The 19,053-nt window shown below is 34.0% G+C and overlaps 1 protein-coding gene across 5 annotated transcripts; it reads left to right on the top strand.

Annotated features, from left to right (window-relative positions):
* Nucleotides 1–1,080: 1,080 nt before the first annotated feature.
* LOC100250802 (flowering time control protein FPA) lies at nt 1,081–18,106 on the top strand. Of its 5 annotated transcripts, none has more exons than XR_009465763.1 (6): nt 1,097–1,607; nt 3,521–3,766; nt 4,195–4,332; nt 6,685–7,664; nt 8,478–9,823; nt 17,721–18,106. XR_009465763.1 is itself a non-coding variant. In XM_010652321.3 (6 exons), the coding sequence occupies exons 1-5, from the start codon at nt 1,341–1,343 to the stop codon at nt 9,766–9,768; spliced, it is 2,922 nt and encodes a 973-aa protein (XP_010650623.1). In that variant the 5' UTR covers nt 1,097–1,340; the 3' UTR covers nt 9,769–9,787; nt 17,721–18,106. The 5 variants fall into 5 exon arrangements, 4 of the variants coding, with proteins under 4 accessions (XP_059593157.1, XP_010650623.1, XP_019075585.1 ...); XM_010652321.3 differs by having other exon boundaries at nt 8,478–9,787; XM_019220040.2 differs by having other exon boundaries at nt 8,478–9,787; nt 14,690–17,805.
* The last annotated feature ends 947 nt before the right edge of the window (nt 18,107–19,053 follow it).

The raw sequence follows: 19,053 nt of genomic DNA, 5'->3' as shown, positions 1-19,053 counted from the left end.
CTAAACTGTGGTTTTAAATAAAAAAGTATTTTAAAATTTTGTTTGGATTATAAAAAGTTAAAAAAAAAATGATACCAAATGGAAAAGAATGTGATGCACTTAATCCTCTCATAAATCTTATTTTGATCATTTTTTTTCTTTCTTTCTAATTAAATTAAAGTTTTAAGTTATCTTTACTTCAGGTCAGATTTGAAGGAAAATACAAGAAAAAGAAAATAGAAAGAAAAGAAAAATAAAAAATAAGTTTAAATTTAATAATTTTTTTATATATTATTTTAAATTTATTCTACTTATTTATAGTTCATTTGATGGTAATTTTATAAAGCATTTTTAGTTTAAAAAATGTTTTTTTAAAAAAATTAGGTGATTGATAAATTTTAGAAAATATTTTAAAAAATCACTTGTAATGTTGAAAATTTATTTATAATATTTTTTGAAGAAATTAAGTGATTATTTTAAAAAAAATTCCATATAAACTACTTTTATTAAAAACACTATCAAAGATGTCATAATTCTTTTTTATAAAAATTAAATAATTTAAAAATATATACCTTTCGTACTACATTTATCAACTTAATATGATTTAATAACTTAATTTAATGGATTAAATAGATTAATTATATTAGATAGAATAACTTAATATCATAATTTAAAAGTTACTTTTAGCTTTAAATATTAAGTGGTTTAATTTACTTATTTTTAATTACAAATGTATTTTATCTCGTGATTTTATGTTTACAATTCATTTTTTATAATAAATATTTTTTAATTATTTTATACATATGATAATACATATTTAACAAATCAATTTATTACTTAATATTAATTAAAATTAAATAAGGGTAAATATGCAAATTTGATGAATTAGAGTTAATTTTAAATTAATTTTTATTCCTCAAATTTAATACTTAAAATAAAAAATTAAGATATAAATTTTAAGTTAACAAGAATAATTTAATTAAAATCGATTTAATTATACTTAAAATAAAACAATTTTAGGAAAATATTTTTTATTGAAAACAAATGAACTGAAATTACAAAAATACCCGTATCCGCTGATCCACGATTCCACCTTATTCATAACCCCAAAGCCCTATCTCTCTCCAAATTCACCTTCTCTTTCTACTTTCTTTCTCTATACGTTCCCTTTCTCCGCATCATTCACCTGTTGGCAAACTTTCTATCTCCTTTCTGTTTCGGCTTCTAGGGTTTCCCTTCCGTCAATTCATCTCTCTTCCCTCTTATTCCTTCAATCTCCGCCGTTTGTTTGTCTCCTATTCTTTTAGGGTTTCATAAATTTTGATTTGGTTCCGGTTTAGGGTTGTCTCAAATCTTCGTCAATGGCGCCATTGATCAGGAGGGATGCGGAGAATTCCGAAGTGCATCCATTCAGTCTGTGGGTGGGTAATGTGGGGAACAGCGTTACGGAGTCGGATCTGCTGGCGGTATTCTCGAGGTTCGGTGCGTTGGATTGTTTTATCTCGTATTCGTCGCGGAGCTTTGCATTCGTGTACTTCAGGCGGGGCGAGGATGCTAGAGCGGCGAGAGAGGCTCTTCAGGGTATGGTCGTTCTTGGGACTCCGATGAAAATCGAGTTTGCGAGACCGGTTTGTTCTGACCTTCAATTGTTTGCTATTTGTTATGTGATTCATTGATTTTGGTTACATGCTTACTACTTTGATGTGGTGTGGTGCATTTGTTTGATTGGTGTGGTGATTGGGTCTCTCTCTCTTTTCAGGAGAGGTTGACGGTTTTCTTGTTGGGGTGGGATTAAGGATTTTGAGTTTGCAGTAAACGCGTCTCTAGAGAGTTGCTTAAAATTCATTGAACAACTCACCTTTTTTGTTTTGGGCATTTGAAGCTTAGGATGGGTTTGGAAAATTGAAATGTCTGAAAAAAAAAATTATCGATGGTGAGAGAGGGGTGTTGCAAGTGGTAGTAGTTTTAGAAATTGCCAGTGCGTGAATCTGAGCTCTAGTAAAAAGTATTTTCAGTCTGGAATGCTTGATATCTTCGGATATTTCTAGAAGACACTCAGTGATGCAGACATGCAGTTGGCTTGGATTCACATTCTGAACTTTTATTGCAGTGAGGGTTAAAAGCACTATTTTGAGATCACTTGTGACATGTATTTTTTGTTGTGACCCAGGTTGAATATATTATCACCAATAATCCTAAAAAATTTCTAGAAATATAAAGATGGAATTTGCTTGGATTGGTGTTCTTAAACTTTTATGAAGGTTGTATAATGATCGGTTCCGTCCCCCCAATCGAGGGCTATCTTATTCGTCAGGACTTACATGTCAAGCATTCAATAACATTATTTTATTATTAGCAAATATGCTCTAATGGGATTTTTGATTCCTGTGAGGGTTGGTAAAAAACGGTTTCTTAAGCATTTTCATTCATATGTTTAAATTCTTTTGGAAAAGGCGGATGAAAGTACCCATGGAGTGTACAAATACCATCATAAGGCAAGATGGAATACTGTTTGTTTATGATCTGTTCCATTTCTCAACTGAGAAATGGTTTATAACACTTAGATGCCAATACTGTGATTTGTGTGTGTGTGTTTTTTTTTTGTTTTGAGTAGTAGTTTATTTCAGTTGACATATTGACTTTGCAGTAAGAAATGCAAGGTGGTGTGGAGGATGATTTCATTATGTTTGTTTGGGTTCATGTGGTGAAAGCAAAAACAAAAGAGTCTTTAGAGGTGGGGAGAGATCAGAATGGGGCTGTGATGTACAGGTTCCTTTAGGCTTTGGTTTTGTGGTAAAGCAGGGTTAGAGGAATTGATAATCTTTGTTTTCTCAAATCTCTAGGCAATCTGTGATATAGTGGTTAGGTTTGTTCTTGTAGTTTTGTCCTTTCCTTGTCTGGCTTTATTAGCCTTGTTCACTTCCTATGTGCTAGTGTTGCAACCCTTCTTTTTGTTAGACACCATTTTATTGAATTTCTTGTTTTCCTATCAAAGAAAACGCGACAAAATTGTAACCATTTGAAAGAATTTGATTTTTTTTTTCTTTTAATCATTATGAATGATACTGGTTCCTTTCAGAGCAATGAAAAAAAACCAAAATCCCTCTAGCAGCTGAATGGCATCTATTGTCACTTAATTTTTGGCTTGTATTTGGATCTTGTTTGTCAATTAAGCTTCTTAATGATACAGGTAGGCTTGTGTGTGCTAGTACCGGCATCTAATGGTGTGATATTTATTTATTTATTATTTTTTTATAGGCAGTCTAATGGTACTATGATGCTTGTGCATTTATTTACCTAGTCTGTGAAACAATTTGTTTAACATTTTTATGGAATCACAACAACTCTCCCTTTCATTTAATTGTGATTTTACCTAAGACCAACTAAATTATCTTATTCTAAAAAATTCTACTTGTAATTCGTTTTTTTTAAATTTTTTTTATTCTTCCCTTTCTTTTTTTTTTAATGAACTTAGCTGTGGTATATTTGATATGTTCAATATCACTATTTTGGTTTTAGAACTATACAATTCTGTCTACAGGCCAAACCATGCAAAAGCCTTTGGGTGGGTGGTTTTAGCCCATCGACCACCAAAGGAGAGTTGGAAAATGAATTTCTGAAGTTTGGTAAGATTGAGGACTTTAAGTTTTTCTGGGACCGTAACTCTGCACTTGTTGAGTATGTCAAGTTGGAAGATGCGTCACAAGCCTTGAAAGGACTTAACGGAAAACAAATAGGTGGTGCCATGATACGTGTTGATTTCCTTCGATTACAGACTTCAAGAAGAGTAAGTTAATGTTTTCATATCTTGACAAGATTTTATTACTTCTCAAAAAAAAAAAAAAAAAAATCTTCGCAAGATTTTTACACTGCAAGTTATGATTACTGGTCTCTAGTGATTGATCAGGTAGAAATAGATTGAAGAAGTTAAGTAAAAAGTTGGTGTTCATATGCATTGGGTTCTGCTGGTCAGGGCTTCTTGTCGCATTCTAGGTGTTGAAATTATTAACACCACTTATTTGAGTGACTATTTTTTCTTTTTACTAATTTTTAATCTTTTAAAACCTCTGCAAATTTATTGTGTAAGGATGTTTCAGATCGGATGATGAAATGTGCTCCAGATTGCCTCAAAAGTCTCTCCTTTTGTTGCAAGGACAGTCTTGTTTTGGGGAATGCATTTGATGTCCTCATAATTCTGTTTCATTCTATGAACAGGAACAGGGGCCTGAATTCCTTGATACCAGGGATGGGCAGTTTTCTAGTAGGACCACAGGACATCTCAATTCAGCATGGATGCCACAGGATTCTATTATAAATTACTCTGAACCTTATTCTGGCTCTAAAAGACAGCATGTAAGTTTCAACCATGAACCTTTACTACATATTTTAAAACTTCCCTTCTATGATCAAGTAGCTTTGGTTATGTGTTTGTTATGTGAAATTGTGGATCCCAAAACTTTATGGCATTCATGTAGCACAGACATAGTACTGGTTCACAGAGATTGGTTTGCTGATTTTTTGTGGAACACTTTCTATGCATATACTTATCAAATGGAAATCCCATGTGCTGCTGATGGTTTCAATTGGTTCTTCTCAATTAAAAAATTTAGGCCCTAGTTTGCTCTTTCTTTTGAATAAGGTGTCACAAAGGAGTGGATCTGGTGGTGCATTTCAACTGCCAAATTCTCTGTTCTTGTTAATGGAGTGCCAACAGGCTTCTTTTCAAGCACCAAGGGGTTGCGTCAGGGAGACCCCCTTTCTCCTTACCTTTTTGTCTTGGGTATGGAAGTGCTTAGTGCACTTTTAAGAAGGGCTGCTGTCGGGGGTTTCTTTTCAGGCTGCAGATTTTGGGGGAGGGGCAGGATGGAGTTAAATGTCTCTCATTTGCTTTTTGCGGATGACACAATTATTTTTTGTGAAGCAAGGAAAGAAAACATGACTTTTCTAAGCTGGATTCTGGCTTGGTTCGAGGCTGCGTCTGGGTTAAGGATAAATCTAGCCAAAAGTGAGTTAATTCCAGTTGGCGAGGTGGAAGAGATTGAGGAGATGGCCGTGGAGCTAGGTTGTAGGGTGGGGTCTTTGCCCAATGTGTATTTGGGGCTGCCGTTAGGGGCTTCCCACAAGGCTTCCTCGATGTGGGATGGGATGGAGGAGAAAATGAGGAGAAGATTAGCCTTGTGGAAAAGGCAATATATTTCCAAAGGCGGGAGGGTTACCCTCATTAAGAGCACGCTGGCCAGCATACTGATTTACCAATTGTCCCTCTTTCGAATGCCCAAGATGGTGGCAGGAAGGCTCGAAAAGCTACAAAGAGACTTCCTTTGGGGAGGGGGAAGCTTGGAAAGGAAAGTTCACTTAATTAATTGGGAGGTGGTGTGTGCTCAAAAGGAGAAGGGGGGTCTTGGCATTAGGAGGATTGCCCTTTTGAATAAGGTTTTGCTGGGAAAATGGTTATGGAGGTTTGCCTTTGAAAAGGATAAGCTTTGGAAGAAGGTGATTATGGAGAAGTTTGGTCAAGAGGGCCTTGGTTGGAGGACTAATGAGGCTCGTGGGACGTTTGGAAGGAGATTCTGAAGGAGGCTGATTGGTGTTGGGATAACATAGAGTTCAAGGTGGGTAAAGGGACCAAAGTTAGGTTCTGGACTGACCATTGGTGCGGCAATGCAGCGCTGTCTCAAATTTTCCCCCTTTTATTCGAATTGGCAGCTCATAGGAATGCAACGGTTAACGAAGTCTGGGACCCTAGTTTTGGCCAAGGAAGTTGGAACATCAGTTTCTCTAGAGACTTTAATGATTGGGAGGTGGATTTGGTAGGTAATTTGCTGTCTATGCTAAGGGACTACAAAATTTCTTCAGAGGAGGATTCGGTTTTCTGGAAAGGTGGGGGAAGTGGCATTTTTAGGGTTAAGGAGGCTTACAATCTGCTTGTTGATTCAAATGATATTGTATTTCCGAAAAAGTGCATTTGGGTGGACAAGGTCCCAACTAAAGTTGTGTTTTTTGCTTGGGAGGCCACGTGGGGGAAGGTTCTAACCCTAGATAGGCTTCAAAAAAGGGGGTGACAGTTCCCTAACCGATGTTTTTTGTGTGGGTGTGAAGAAGAAACTGTAAATCACATTCTTCTACATTGTACAGTGGTTCGGGTTCTTTGGGAGATTGTCCTAGTCTTGTTTGGCATTCAGTGGGTGTTTCCAGAAACGATTAAAGATATGCTTTTAAGTTGGAGGGGTTCTTTTGTGGGGAAAAAAAGGAAAAAGACTTGGATTTCCATCCCGTTGTGTATTTTTTGGACGGTTTGGAAGGAAAGGAATAGATTAGCTTTTAGGGGGGGATTCTTATCTATACAGAAACTCAAAAATTCTTTTGTATGTAATCTGTGGAGTTGGGCTAGGGTGTATATTAGAGAGGAGTCCTCTTCACTCTTAGGTTTTCTAGAGTGGCTAGCGTCCACTTGAGGGTAGGTGTGGTTGTGGGCTTCTTCTGGTTTTTGGGTTTGGCTGCTTTGTATACGTCCTGTATGCTGTGTGGCTTTTTGCCTTTTTAATCTAATATTTGCTTACTTATCAAAAAAAAAAAAACAAGGTGTCACAAAAAAAATAAAAATCTTTTAATCTATCAAATTTTTTTTTTTTATATTTTTTGGTTGAAATTTCTATAGCAGAGTTTAATCTATATTCTATATTCTTTTTATTATGTCTGCCACAGTCATCTCAATCTTCTGTGATCCGCAAAGGTGAAGGACAACCCAGTAATGTGCTGTGGGTGGGCTATCCTCCTTCCATTCAGCTTGAGGAACAAATGCTTTATAATGCAATGATCCTTTTTGGAGAAATTGAAAGAATAAAAAGTTTTCCATCAAGGCATTATTCGTTTGTGGAATTTAGAAGCATAGATGAAGCAAGGCGGGCTAAAGAGGGCCTGCAGGGCCGCCTTTTCAATGATCCAAGGATATCTATAATGTATTCTAGTAGTGGGGTTGTACCTGGAAAAGAGTATAATCCAGGAATTCCAGAATCAAGACCAGATACATTTGTTAATGAACTTCCTTTTCGACATGTAGATGTATTTAGTCCTAATGGTCCAATGGTTTCAAATAACTTTCCTGGACCATCGCCGCCTAGTGGTATTCTTGCATCAAATGTGATGAGGACTGTTGGTTCTCATGAACCTCCACGATCAGGCCCAGGACTCAATGAGTTGGCTGCACTTCGTAATTTTCAGGATACTAGTCCCAATAATCTGATGGGTCCAAATTGGAGAAGGCCATCACCTTCTACACTTGGGATGCTCCCTTCTCCTGTACCAAGCATTAGGCCATCTGTCAGACCTGTGTCTGCTGCCTGGGATGTATCAGATGCAAATCAATTTCAGAGGGACTCTAAGCGATCAAGGGTGGATGGTGCTGTATCAATCAGTAATCCTTCCTTCCCGCTGAGGAAGAGTGATGATCTAGGGCTTGGCTTGGATGATTTATATGGTCAGCATGATGGAAGTGCTTCTAGTTCATTTTCCAATATCCAGGGGAAAAATCGATCTGGTCTGGTTGATCCAAGGCTTACAAATGCTGTAGCTGCTCAGAGCCATTCTGGTACAGATTACATATGGCGTGGCATTATAGCTAAGGGTGGAGCTACTGTGTGTCATGCACGATGTGTTGCTATTGAGAAAGGATTGTCGTCAAAACTGTAAGTGTATTTTTCTAGTCATCTGGTTTTTTCTTTTCCATTTCTTCTGTGTTGTCTTTTTCGCATCCTTTCTGTGTAATAAGAGCATAGGATGCATGCAGTTTGGTTGAATCCTTGCATGTCATGATTTTTTGCCTTAGGGATATTGTGGTGCTGGATCCAAACCACAAATTTACAGATTATTTGTTTTCTTATTTTCTAAACTATGGCTTATCATAAATAAAAAATTTCATTCATAAAGGTTAGTATCAAAAAGTGTTAAAAGGTGACATAATGCTCATGTACACATAAGGTATACATGTAGATGCAAATAAGTATAATTAATGTTGCAAATAAATCATTAATTTTTTAAGAATTTTCCAATTCATTGGTTATATTTCAAGAATTTCATTGTATTTTTTCCTGATCCAAATGATCTGGTATTATAATATGTACTTATATTCAATGAATAGGCATAGTTTATTAATCATGTTAGGAATTTCTTATTTATAGATAAAAGTTCCAAGCATGGGTACATGTTTTTTTTACAGTGCATGTCTTTCCCATTGCAACTCCTTTTTGAGTAGTTTATGAATTCCAGAATTCATTTCCTAAATTTTGCCTTGTACAATGGTTTTGAATATTCCTTATATCTTTCCCATTTTGATTTTTATGTGTTGAATGGGTACTGATTTTATTTGTTTGTCTGTTTCTAATTGTGGTATCTATTCTTCTGCTGATTGCAACATTTTTTCCATTGTGATTTTGTAAATATGACCTATGTATTTGTCAAATTATTTCCCATTAATTGCTTTTATATTTTCTGTTCTGCAGTCCTGAGATTGTCAATTGCTCAGCTAGAACTGGCCTGGATTTGCTTACTAAGCACTATGCTGAGGCAGTTGGATTTGAAGTGGTTTTCTTCCTGCCTGACAGTGAAGATGACTTTGCTTCATATACGGAATTTCTTTGCTATCTGGGTTCAAAGGATCGTGCTGGTGTTGCTAAACTTGATGATGGGACCACCTTATTTTTGGTGCCTCCATCTGATTTCCTTTCAAAAGTTTTGAAAGTTTCTGGCCCTGAACGCCTGTATGGTGTGGTTCTTAAATTAGCCCAACAAGTGCCTAGTGCTGCATCCATGCAGCAACAATCACATAGGCCTGTTCCTTCATCTCAATACAGTGATAGACAGCAGATTCCTCCACATGTTGAGTACAGTCTGATCCCTCAGAAAGAACGGGTTCTGCATATGGATCATAATAGTAGCATTTTACATGAGGACTCCTCACTTTCTCCAAAGCTGCGTTTGCCTTCCACCAGCGAGTCCCTTGCAACTCAGTCAATTTCTCAAGATCGTGCATCGTCTAATACAGCAGTAGTGTCTCAAGCTGGGCTTACTTTGACACCTGAACTAATCGCCCATCTGGCTTCATTATTACCTGGCGGTATGCAGTCTTCTGCTTCAGTAAGTGCTCCGCAATCATTAGGCTCCTCTATTGCAAGACCTTCACTTCCTCCCTCTGTTGCCCCTGATAGAGGGACTCTGTCCCAGGGGCGGAATCAAGATCATCAAACACCTCCCTCTCAACAGTCTGGGAATCAGTTTCATCCCCAGGCCCAACCTCTTCCTCAGTTCCAGAACTACCCAACTGTGACACAGACACCTGGCCACACTGCACTAGCAGTCCCTGATGGCCAGATTCAAGATAATACTTTCAACCTCCCTCAGTTGGGTACAATTTCTTCTAGGCCATTGACCAACTTGCCTGTCCCTTCACAAAGTGGACAGTTTGCTGTCTCCCCACAGGTCAACCAGCAGTATCAGCTAGAAATTCATCAGAATAGTCAGAATGCCTATGGGATGGGCCGGGCTGATGGTCCTACTACCTTCTCAAGTCAGGTTGATGGTGCTTCAAACAGAGTGAATCCAGCCTTGCCCAATCAAGTGCAGCAGCTCCAATCCATGATCAATGGAGCTGGTCAGTGGTTATCAGATGATGATGCGGATAAGAGCCAGCGGTATCAGTCAACCATACAGTTTGCTGCTGACCTCCTTGAGCAAATAAGGAAGCAGCAACAACAAACTAATCAAGCAGAGCAGTGGCCTGGAAAGCAGCAATGAGAATTGCATCTTCATCTAGGTAATTCCTTTTGCCAGTGCTGGTTTTCTCTGAATGGTGAGTCTATCTTTAGGGAAATATTGATTTCTGCTATAAATGTGGTTAATTTTGTAATAAGCTGGCTGTGTGTTTTGAAATGTTTGCATCAAAGATGTCATAGTTACATGTTGCTTCCTCATCCATGTTGTAGGTGTAGTCAGCATTTTCATGGAAATTGAGTGAAGTTCAAAATTTATTTCAGGCTTTATATGCCAGCTGCAAATCTTTGTTAGCTGTTAATATCTTTTTGGAGTTTTTGGTCTGATAATGAGATCCTAGAATGGGAGTGTAGGAATGAGTAATTTACACTTACTTTTGGGAATATCCTTTCTCTTTCATGAATTTTCTGAGGGAAATTTTATGGGAAAGTAGTTTGTGGTTGCTTAGAAGTTTTGAGATGTTTTGGGACGCTTAAAAGGGAAGTTCCTGTCTGTAGATCTGGTCAGGAAAATGGTCTATGAAGTAGTTTTGGCAAGTGTTCCAAAAAAGTATAGGACTGATGGATCTTATTATGATTAATTGGAATTATGACCTGATGCAAAATTGATGGCACTTCTCATGAGTAGAATTTCTTGTTTGAACTATGGCCCCTTTGGTATGACAGAATGTTAAGTTGAATATTTGTGGCTTTCCATGTACAGGGTTCCATTTCTTGGGCGGCTAGAGTTCTTTGATAGAAAATTATGTTTTTATGCTTTTGGAGTTAATTCTGTTGCAAGGATGACTTGTTTGTCAGACTATGTTCCTTGAAGTTGATCTATTCTCTCAATATCTAGGTCTTGCATGTTATAGCTAATAGTAGCTAACTTGAGATTTTTTATTGGATCTCTGTATATTCAAACTGTAACGTTTTATATAATAGATGTTTAGATGCTTATTTTTGTGCTACATCACAAAACTACAACACTTGAAGCCAAAATCTCTTGAAACATGTCTAATGAATTGTAGGAGAAATATTTTTTCCATTTATTTATGAGAACACGCACTAACAGAGAGGAAAGAAAAGGAGAGAACATTTACAAAAATAGATGAGAGACCTTTCAGTTGAACGTACAGGAAGCAGTACAAGAAGCAAATGGGGAAAAGGCTAAGATAACCAATAACAAGAACTCCTAAGAACTTTTTGATGCTGCACATCCTAGAGTTGTGAGATAACATGGTCTCTCCCAACTTTCTTCCATTGATCTGCACTTGTTCTAAAAAATCTTGGTGTTTCTTTTAAGCCATATATAATCTATATAATAGCAAGGACAACCCCTTTCTACACGGCAACTCCTTTAAGGCTTTTACCCAACCCTAGGAAATAGATAACTATCATATCTGCAATCCCTTCCAATCAAAAAAAAAAAATATCTGCAATCCCTCTCAGAAGAGTTCATGCAATATCTGCTTTAAAGAATAACCTACACCAAATTTCCAACGCAAAGGAGCAAGGGAGGAAGAGATGGCTTGTAGATTCCCCATTTCTCGTACAAAGAAAGTAACAATTGTAGCCAATGGATTTATAAGGCATCATGTAATGGTGCAAATCGTTATCTTTGTAACTTGATACTGTAATGGAGTTTTTGACTTACAGATGAACTTGGCTTTAAGGAACAAAATCATGGGGTTAAATTTACATAGAAATGAAGAAAGACTTGGATGAGGAGAGTTCATCTGAATTTGGGGTCCAAACCCTCTTGTTTGGAGTAGAAAATGAAAGAGAAACACTTTATAAACATAAAGGGAAGAGAGATCATCAATTTCTGGTTCCCTTGAGTATCAGAAAAAATCAAAATCTTTAGCAAGGGAGTTATTTGATAAAGATACCTATCAGAAAAAAAAAAGAGGGAAAAGAGAGAGAGAGAGAGAGAGAGAGAGAGAGAGAGAGAAGAAGGTATATGCTTCAATTGGGACAGTAGATGCAGTTTTTGGCTGTAATCTAGTGGTTTTCTACAGGGGGATATCTAATGTTTAACTTGATTCCATGTGGTTATCCTTTTAAGCCTATTAACCACCTTTGTGTTGTAGGATTATTGGATCTTGAGTTTATATATTTTATGAAGGATTGGGTAGTGTAGAATGCAATTTTTTGGTGACCAAGAAGATATCTTTTGCCAGGAGTTTGCTATTTTTAAATGTTATCTGCTGGTTCTCTTTGCAATCTTTAAATATTGAGATACGGGTGAACTTTGGATTGCTTTTATGTAATTTGGAGATGGGTTGCAAATAATGGTTCATGAGTTTTATGGGCTTAGAAGCAATGATATACAGCAGTTTGGTGGCCTCAGTTCCGAAAATATCATCTTGTGGAATATCTTCTGATATCTCTTGGCAATATTGGGGTTATGGGTTTATGGTTTGGCAGGCGAATTTAAGGTTTATTTTGTAATCAAGTGCTGCATAGAATTGCTTTTAGGGAAGTAAATGGTTAATAGGGTTGAAGTGAACAACTGTTGGAGCAGTAGATTTGCAGGATGCTTTGTGAAGCAGCTGTTCTATGTGGTGGCTTGTTCACCAAGTTTTAGTTGACATGGATTATATTACACATATTGGAAAAGATCAGAATACCTTTTTAACAATTTGAGTCGTTTCTAATTTGATTCTTTCATAGTTCAGCCTTAGAAATGTTTGTAGTGCAGTTGGTGGCCCTAGCTTGGGATGGAGCTTGTCATTTCTTATATGCTTTTGTTGTGTTGTTTCTAATTTGATGTGCTATGTGTTCAAATGTTTGGTGCACTTGTCTGTGTTACTATTGAATTTTAACCATGTTAGTGGTCTCTTTCTATGATTTTGTTCTGTTGGTTTTTAAATTTATGGACCATCTGTTCAATTATTTCATGCGCTTGTCCATCTTCTTATGTTTATCATGGGACATTTTCTTCAAATGTGCTTTCACTTTAGTCCATCTCCTGGATTATCATGTACTTTGCTCTTTCATGTCTATGGTGTTCTTCTTATTGGATGGATTAATTTTCTGTCTTGAATTTAATATTGGCATTCTGTAGCTCATGCTTATGGGTATATGCATAGACTGACACTCAAAACACTCACCCACTCATATATTACTTTAGCATTTACTGTGGAGATTTTTTGTACTAGTGCTTGCTCATTCACTGTTTCCTTTAATATGATTGTACTGCAATTGGTCTTATTAGTTATATTTCTTTGATGTTATATAGCTTGCTGTTATTTCTTAAAAGCTTCTTGTATGTTTCTGGAGCTGTTTATTCATACTAGGATTTGGTGATTTAGAGTCTGTTTAAAGCTTCTCAACCTGTAACTTTGAATTGTAATTGCCTTTTGTAAAAAGGTTTCATTTCTTTATTCTGAAAAACCATTGAGATGATTGGTGAGTGCATTATATAAATAAATACTATCAAAATAAGATACTTCCGTAGAAGTCCAGAACTAATCTTGTTATAAAAATCCCTAAAAAATTGTAAACTATGTATTTAAGCGAAAAATATAACGATGGATTAGCAGAGATATCTTAGTGTTGAAAAAAGGGGAACGGTTTTATTTTTCATGAGATAGGCTTAGTTACTAATGCATCATCATCTCATGGGTTCCTCCACCCTCGTCACTAGACCTACATGATTAATCAAAATACCATTTGGTTTGAAATTTGCTGTTTTTAAAAATTTTGCATTCTTTGAAATAACATTTTTTTTATCAGGCAATAAAAAGTATGTTATATAAATAATACCTACCAAAACAGGGCTGGTACACGATAGTATACAAGGACCTTGAAACATAAAGAAATAGGGGAAATCATAAGCCCTGAAAAATCCTCTGCTTGTCTTCGATCTATGTTTAAGATTAGAAGAAAAAAAATTATTTACTGGAGTATTATAAAATGGCCTTGGTTCATCATGTAACATTCATTCTCATGATGAAGTCCAAATGTAACTGTTTAAATCATTCATTTAATTGGGAAGTCTCCAAATGTAAACTATCTAAATCATTCATTTAATGGGGAAGTCTCCATAAAATAGTGTCCAGTACGAAGAAGTGTAGTGTCACTAAACTAAGATCCGATCTCTTCAGACTAGCTAGCTAGGGACTATTTGCAAATAATCTAGATTTTCCCTCTTTTCCAGTTATTTTAATTGTATATGACTAAAAGTACTCACCGTGTTTATTGAATTGAGATGATAAACCACAGTAAGAATTTATGAGGTCTTTTTCTAACAACTAATTCTTGAGGACACATTGGGAGGGTGGACCAGCTATTTGTTTAAAGAAAAAATAATTATGTTAAGACCTTTATTTTCAATATGATATTAGAAAGAGGAAAATGTTTATCAAACTCTGGTCTATTTGCTTCATTATGCCCAAATCAACATTGATCTAGAACTGAATAAATAGATTGGAACTTTTTGTGTTTTGAATTTTATCTGTCCAGTTGAAATCTCAATATAGATCATATAGATAGTAGCATCGATATTTTGGTTTCACCAAGCTTCCTATTTTAAAGAACAGACATCTAGTTACCTAATCTTGTAAAAGGAAAGAGAGTGCTTTATGCGTTTTTCATTCTGTTAAAACTTCCCTATCAATCAAACAAGTAATAAATAGTTCCAGAAAGTTCACCTCAAATAAAAGTTTAATGGAACAAATTTGAACTTTTGCGAGTTTTTTTATCATCTTATTGAAATTTAAGGATGACTAAATTTAATACATTGAATAAAAGCGATACTATGGTCCAGCTTAGATTAATAGGAATCATTGTTGCATATCCTTACATCACAATCCATGCTCTGAAAAAGCCGATTTCAACTTAAGCTGGAAAAAGGAAAAAGCATTCTAAATATGTGAGGATCATCCTGGTATGGTAGGTATTTTAATACTTTACAATGCATAGGGTGAGGATGATTTTTTTTTTTTTTTTTTGAAAACTAGCTATTGAATCGTCTATCCCTGCAAGTTCTGCTTGTGGTAGCCAGCAGCTTGGAGTTTGGGTTTAATGCGGAGCTTTATGACTAAGGCCTACTATTGGTGTCTGAACTAAAGAGATTAGTAACTATATTGCTCTGTGGGGTGTTCCCTTTCTACCTGCCCAAGAGGTGTTTATCAAGAAAAGATTAAGAAGGAAAAGTAGGAAAGCCCTTGTTAATAACGAACTAGATGTTAATCAATACTGTTGGAAATTTATGTGAACTTAAGATTAAGATGTGTAAGTAATGAAGAAGGTTAGCTGCAATACTCGTTGGAAACCAAGAGGTTTCCCTGCTGTCTAAAGAGCTTTAGTGCATAAAAGACATGGTCGGTTTAAGAACCTCAAATAAGGGGCTGCAGATCATGGTAATCCAGATTTGCTGGTTCTCATGAAGCTCCAATGATATGATGTAAGCGTTCGTATTATGGCGTTAAGGGTCTTTAACATAGTCAATCTATATTTTCAGAGTTTATCGATTGGTTCTTGGTATGCATATTATATAAAGGGGAATGCTCTGATCCTGGGAAGTTTTTTTAAAGCCATTTTGAGTTTTGAAACCTAGCTGACATTCTCTATAAAGTGATGCCTTAAGTTCTAGGTGAGATTTTGTTTGTGGTTTTAATAACAAGCACAATCGAATGTATAAATTTGATCATACCATATGATAAATACATGTGTATTTTCCCTATAAATTTGTTTTAGAGGGCTAATGAATAATTTGCAGATAACTTTGTTCACTTTTCATGTTTTTAAGGTTCTGAGTTAGTGAAAATGAATGAAAAATTTGGGTGTTTGGAACCGATACTGTTCGTTAATCCAACTCAAAACCACAATCAATTTGAATTAAGCAAAACAAAACAAAACGAAACAAAACGAAGAATTGTAGGTCATTTTAATCATAGATCAACTGTAAATTTTGCGGGCTTTTCTGATAGATGAAGATGATTGAATACTTAAAAAGTTGACTGAAACTTTGTTTTAACTGTACCAGCAAAGATAGTTTTTTCTGGAATATTATTCAAGGCTTGAGTGTTGTTGAAGGTTGAAAATATCAGGTTTACTTTGATATATATATGTATATGTTTGGGTGGAAGGAAAAATGGATAAGATTCTATAAAAATGGTCACACAAGTTTATCATCATTTGAAGCTGTCAAAAACATTTAGCTTTAAGATTTCAGCTCGCTCTTGATAAATGGTTTTCTTTTAAAGATGAGCTTTTTTGACTGATGCTTTTGCTCTTCTTATCTGAGGCTGACATTCCTTGAGGACCTGTTTTGGATAATGGAAATCATTACAGAATTGGAAAAAGGAAAAAGAAAAAGGGTTTTGTGGAGAACTTGGATTTGATCTGGGTTTCTTAATTGAAAAAGGATAAGTGGATAAGTTTTAATAGTCTAGCCTTAAGTTCAGTCAAGATTAAGCTTAAAGAAAATTAATGCTGTGTCCTCCATATACTTACTGTACAAATTAAAAGCTATTATTAAAAAATTTTAAATTTTAAAGGAGTAAAATTTCTTATATATATATATATATATTTCAAACAGTTTTATTATCTTTTAACTTAAGTTTATATTATTTTTATAAGAGTTAATCATTGATGTATTAAAAAAGAAGAAAAAAAAAAGAGAAAGAAAAATAAAATTAATGAGTTGAAGGGGATGATAAATTTATTTGTCAGAAACAAACTCTATAATTAAAAGTTTTTAGGTGATTAGATTTCAATCATGTCACTATAACCAAGGGCATGTTTGGTAACTGTTTTCGAGAATTGAAAACAATTTTTGAGAAAATTGTTCTTTAATGTTTTGTAGAACAAAAATCTATTTGAAAACTTAATTTTTTTTTATATTTTTAAATTAAATATTTTATCTTTAATCATTTTATATGTTTCTATAATTATTTTTCTAAATAGTCTTTAAAAAAAAAGATGAAAATAATAAAAAATAATTAAAAGATGTTTTTTGAAAATATCATATTTTCTGTTTAGAAAATAGTTTGTGATTGTTAAACATGTTTTCCGAAATTTTTTGTTGGAAAAGTTTTTGGAAGCAATTATCAAATAGATCGTAATTTGTTATTTTATAAAATTATCTTTAATTTTTAACCTATAAGCTATTTTTTAATAGGGACATTTATGGGTTAATAATAATTTTAGTACTTAACGAATGAAATGTTTTGTGACCCTAAATTTGGATGATTAGGCTATTTTGTGATTTAAAATTTGTATTTATGTTGAGTTGAATGCAATTGAACTAATCTTTTCTAGTTTTCCAACTTAAATTGCTAACCAAATTTCATATAAGTATGATTCTATTGTAATTTCGTATAAATTAGGTGGTGATTGTTTTTTTAACTTAATTTTAAATGTAATTTAAAGTTAAGTAGTATTTAATAGTGTTAAGTATTAAATTTGTTTTTGTAATATTTTATTTTTATTAAGTATTAAAAAGTAAAAATAAAAAATCAATATGTTATTTTTTAACATTTATAAAAAGCTAAATATTTTAGTTTTTTTTATTTAGTAAAAAGTTTATAATAAATTATAAAAAAAAGTAGAAAAATAAATAATTTAAATTAAAAAGACAACTAACCTTATATGAGAAAATGGATCTTTAATCAAATTATGATTTTTTTTTTTTTTTTTCAAGTTTCAACTCATATACTAAAAGAGTGTGTTTGGAAGGGATTCGGAAAGGGTTAGAAGCAAAGGCTTTTTATTTTTATTTTTAGTTTTTCTAATTTTAATATTCTTAAAAGGCTGAAAAAATCATTTATAGTTTATAATTTTTTAAAATTAAATTCATTCAGTTAAATGGGTTTGCTATGATTGTGTCATTACAATTGTTGAAGAACCAAATGCGGAAGAACAAAAAAAAAAATAGAACATAAATTTTGGTATTCTTTTGAAAGCCACCACTGTATAAATTGTATTGAAAAAAAAAAAAATTGTTTGTATTTGTCTGACGACTATTCTTTTTTTTCCTGTGTGTAGGAAGCCTGCGGCTTTTTCCCCCGTCAAATGGATGCAATTCTTGGACCAAAAAATGGCGATAGGTTGGTTGCTGATTAGCCTTTAACAAGAAGAAATTCAATCGCAAATAGCTTTGTTTTCTTGGGTTGAAATGGCCGCGTCTCCGAGACTTTAACCCTCTCCAGTTTCTCATGGAGGAGAAACCCAAAAGAGAAAAAAGAAAAAGAAAAAGGAAAAGCTAACTGTTCTGGGAGAATGTAAAAAGGGCCTCTTTCAATATGTTTTCTATTTTTTTTTTTCCTTCAATTTTTAATTTGGCTTTCTTTTAGTTTTGTGGGTGTAGACTTGTAGTGTTGAATTTTGGGTTAATCAAAACGCCTATATGGGTGTGGTTTTATTTGAGAATCTATGTTTGCTTGTTGAAGCGGGTGGGCTTGGATTGGGAAATAAGCTTCACTTAGTAAAGGATTGGTTGGTAGGCCTCTCACTAGCTTTATGCCAAAGAGGGTAATATTAATATTATAAAACTTTCATTAAATATAAAAATAATTATTAACAACAAATAATATGTTTTAAAATTTTTGTATTATTATTTTTTTTAAATTAGATTCTTTGAACAAAATTAATCAAATCGATATAAAGATATTTTCAACATCAAAACAAAAACAATATAGATTTTATTTAGTGCTTGGAATTTGATCTTAAAACAAGTTTTTGTTTTGAACAAGAGATGGTTAAGATGTTTTCGATGTGAGAGCAAAAGCTATGTAGGACTTGTTTGGTGTTTTAAAACTGCTTTTGAAAACATTTTTTTTTGGTTTTTGAACAAAATTATAATGTTAATTTAAATTAATACTAGGACCATTATATTTTCTCACATAATTAAATATCTCATTTTGTTAAGAACTTTGGTCAAAAATTGGATTGGGAAATTCATATGAAAATATCTAATTTGTGTATGAGCCAATGAAAGAGATAATTTAAGAAAGTGATGTATTTCATTATGATTGACATTATTTCAAAAAAAAAAAATTAAGAATAAAACTAGGAGTATGTTTAGTAGTGGTTTTAGAAAACATTTTTAATACTTCAATGATAAAAATTTTCAAGTATTTGAAATGTTAAAAACACTTTCTAGAATCACTACCATACAGATACTAAGATTTTAAGTGATAATAGTAACTGAATTTTTGTAACTTACCTAGATAATAAGATTGATCGTGTGGATAAATTTTTTAAATGAATTTTGACTATACCCAAATGAATAGGTAAAATATTATTTCAAATAAGACATTGTGTTAAATGAATTCATCCAAATCCAAATAATAAGGCTTCAAAAAATTAATAATTCAAT

Source organism: Vitis vinifera, chromosome 5 (assembly GCF_030704535.1).
Source record: "Vitis vinifera cultivar Pinot Noir 40024 chromosome 5, ASM3070453v1".
In the NCBI taxonomy this organism is placed as follows: domain Eukaryota; kingdom Viridiplantae; phylum Streptophyta; class Magnoliopsida; order Vitales; family Vitaceae; genus Vitis; species Vitis vinifera.
The sequence above is the reverse complement of the archived record's forward strand: the minus strand, read 5'-3'. Positions and strand labels throughout refer to the sequence as shown.

Excerpts from the sequence above, each read along its gene's own strand:
- LOC100250802 (XM_010652321.3), top strand. The coding sequence starts at position 1,341 with ATGGCGCCATTGATCAGGAGGGATGCGGAGAATTCCGAAGTGCATCCA. Across the intron at positions 1,608-3,520 it reads AAATCGAGTTTGCGAGACCG|GCCAAACCATGCAAAAGCCT; the intron begins GTTTGTTCTGAC and ends TTCTGTCTACAG. Across the intron at positions 3,767-4,194 it reads GATTACAGACTTCAAGAAGA|GAACAGGGGCCTGAATTCCT; the intron begins GTAAGTTAATGT and ends TTCTATGAACAG.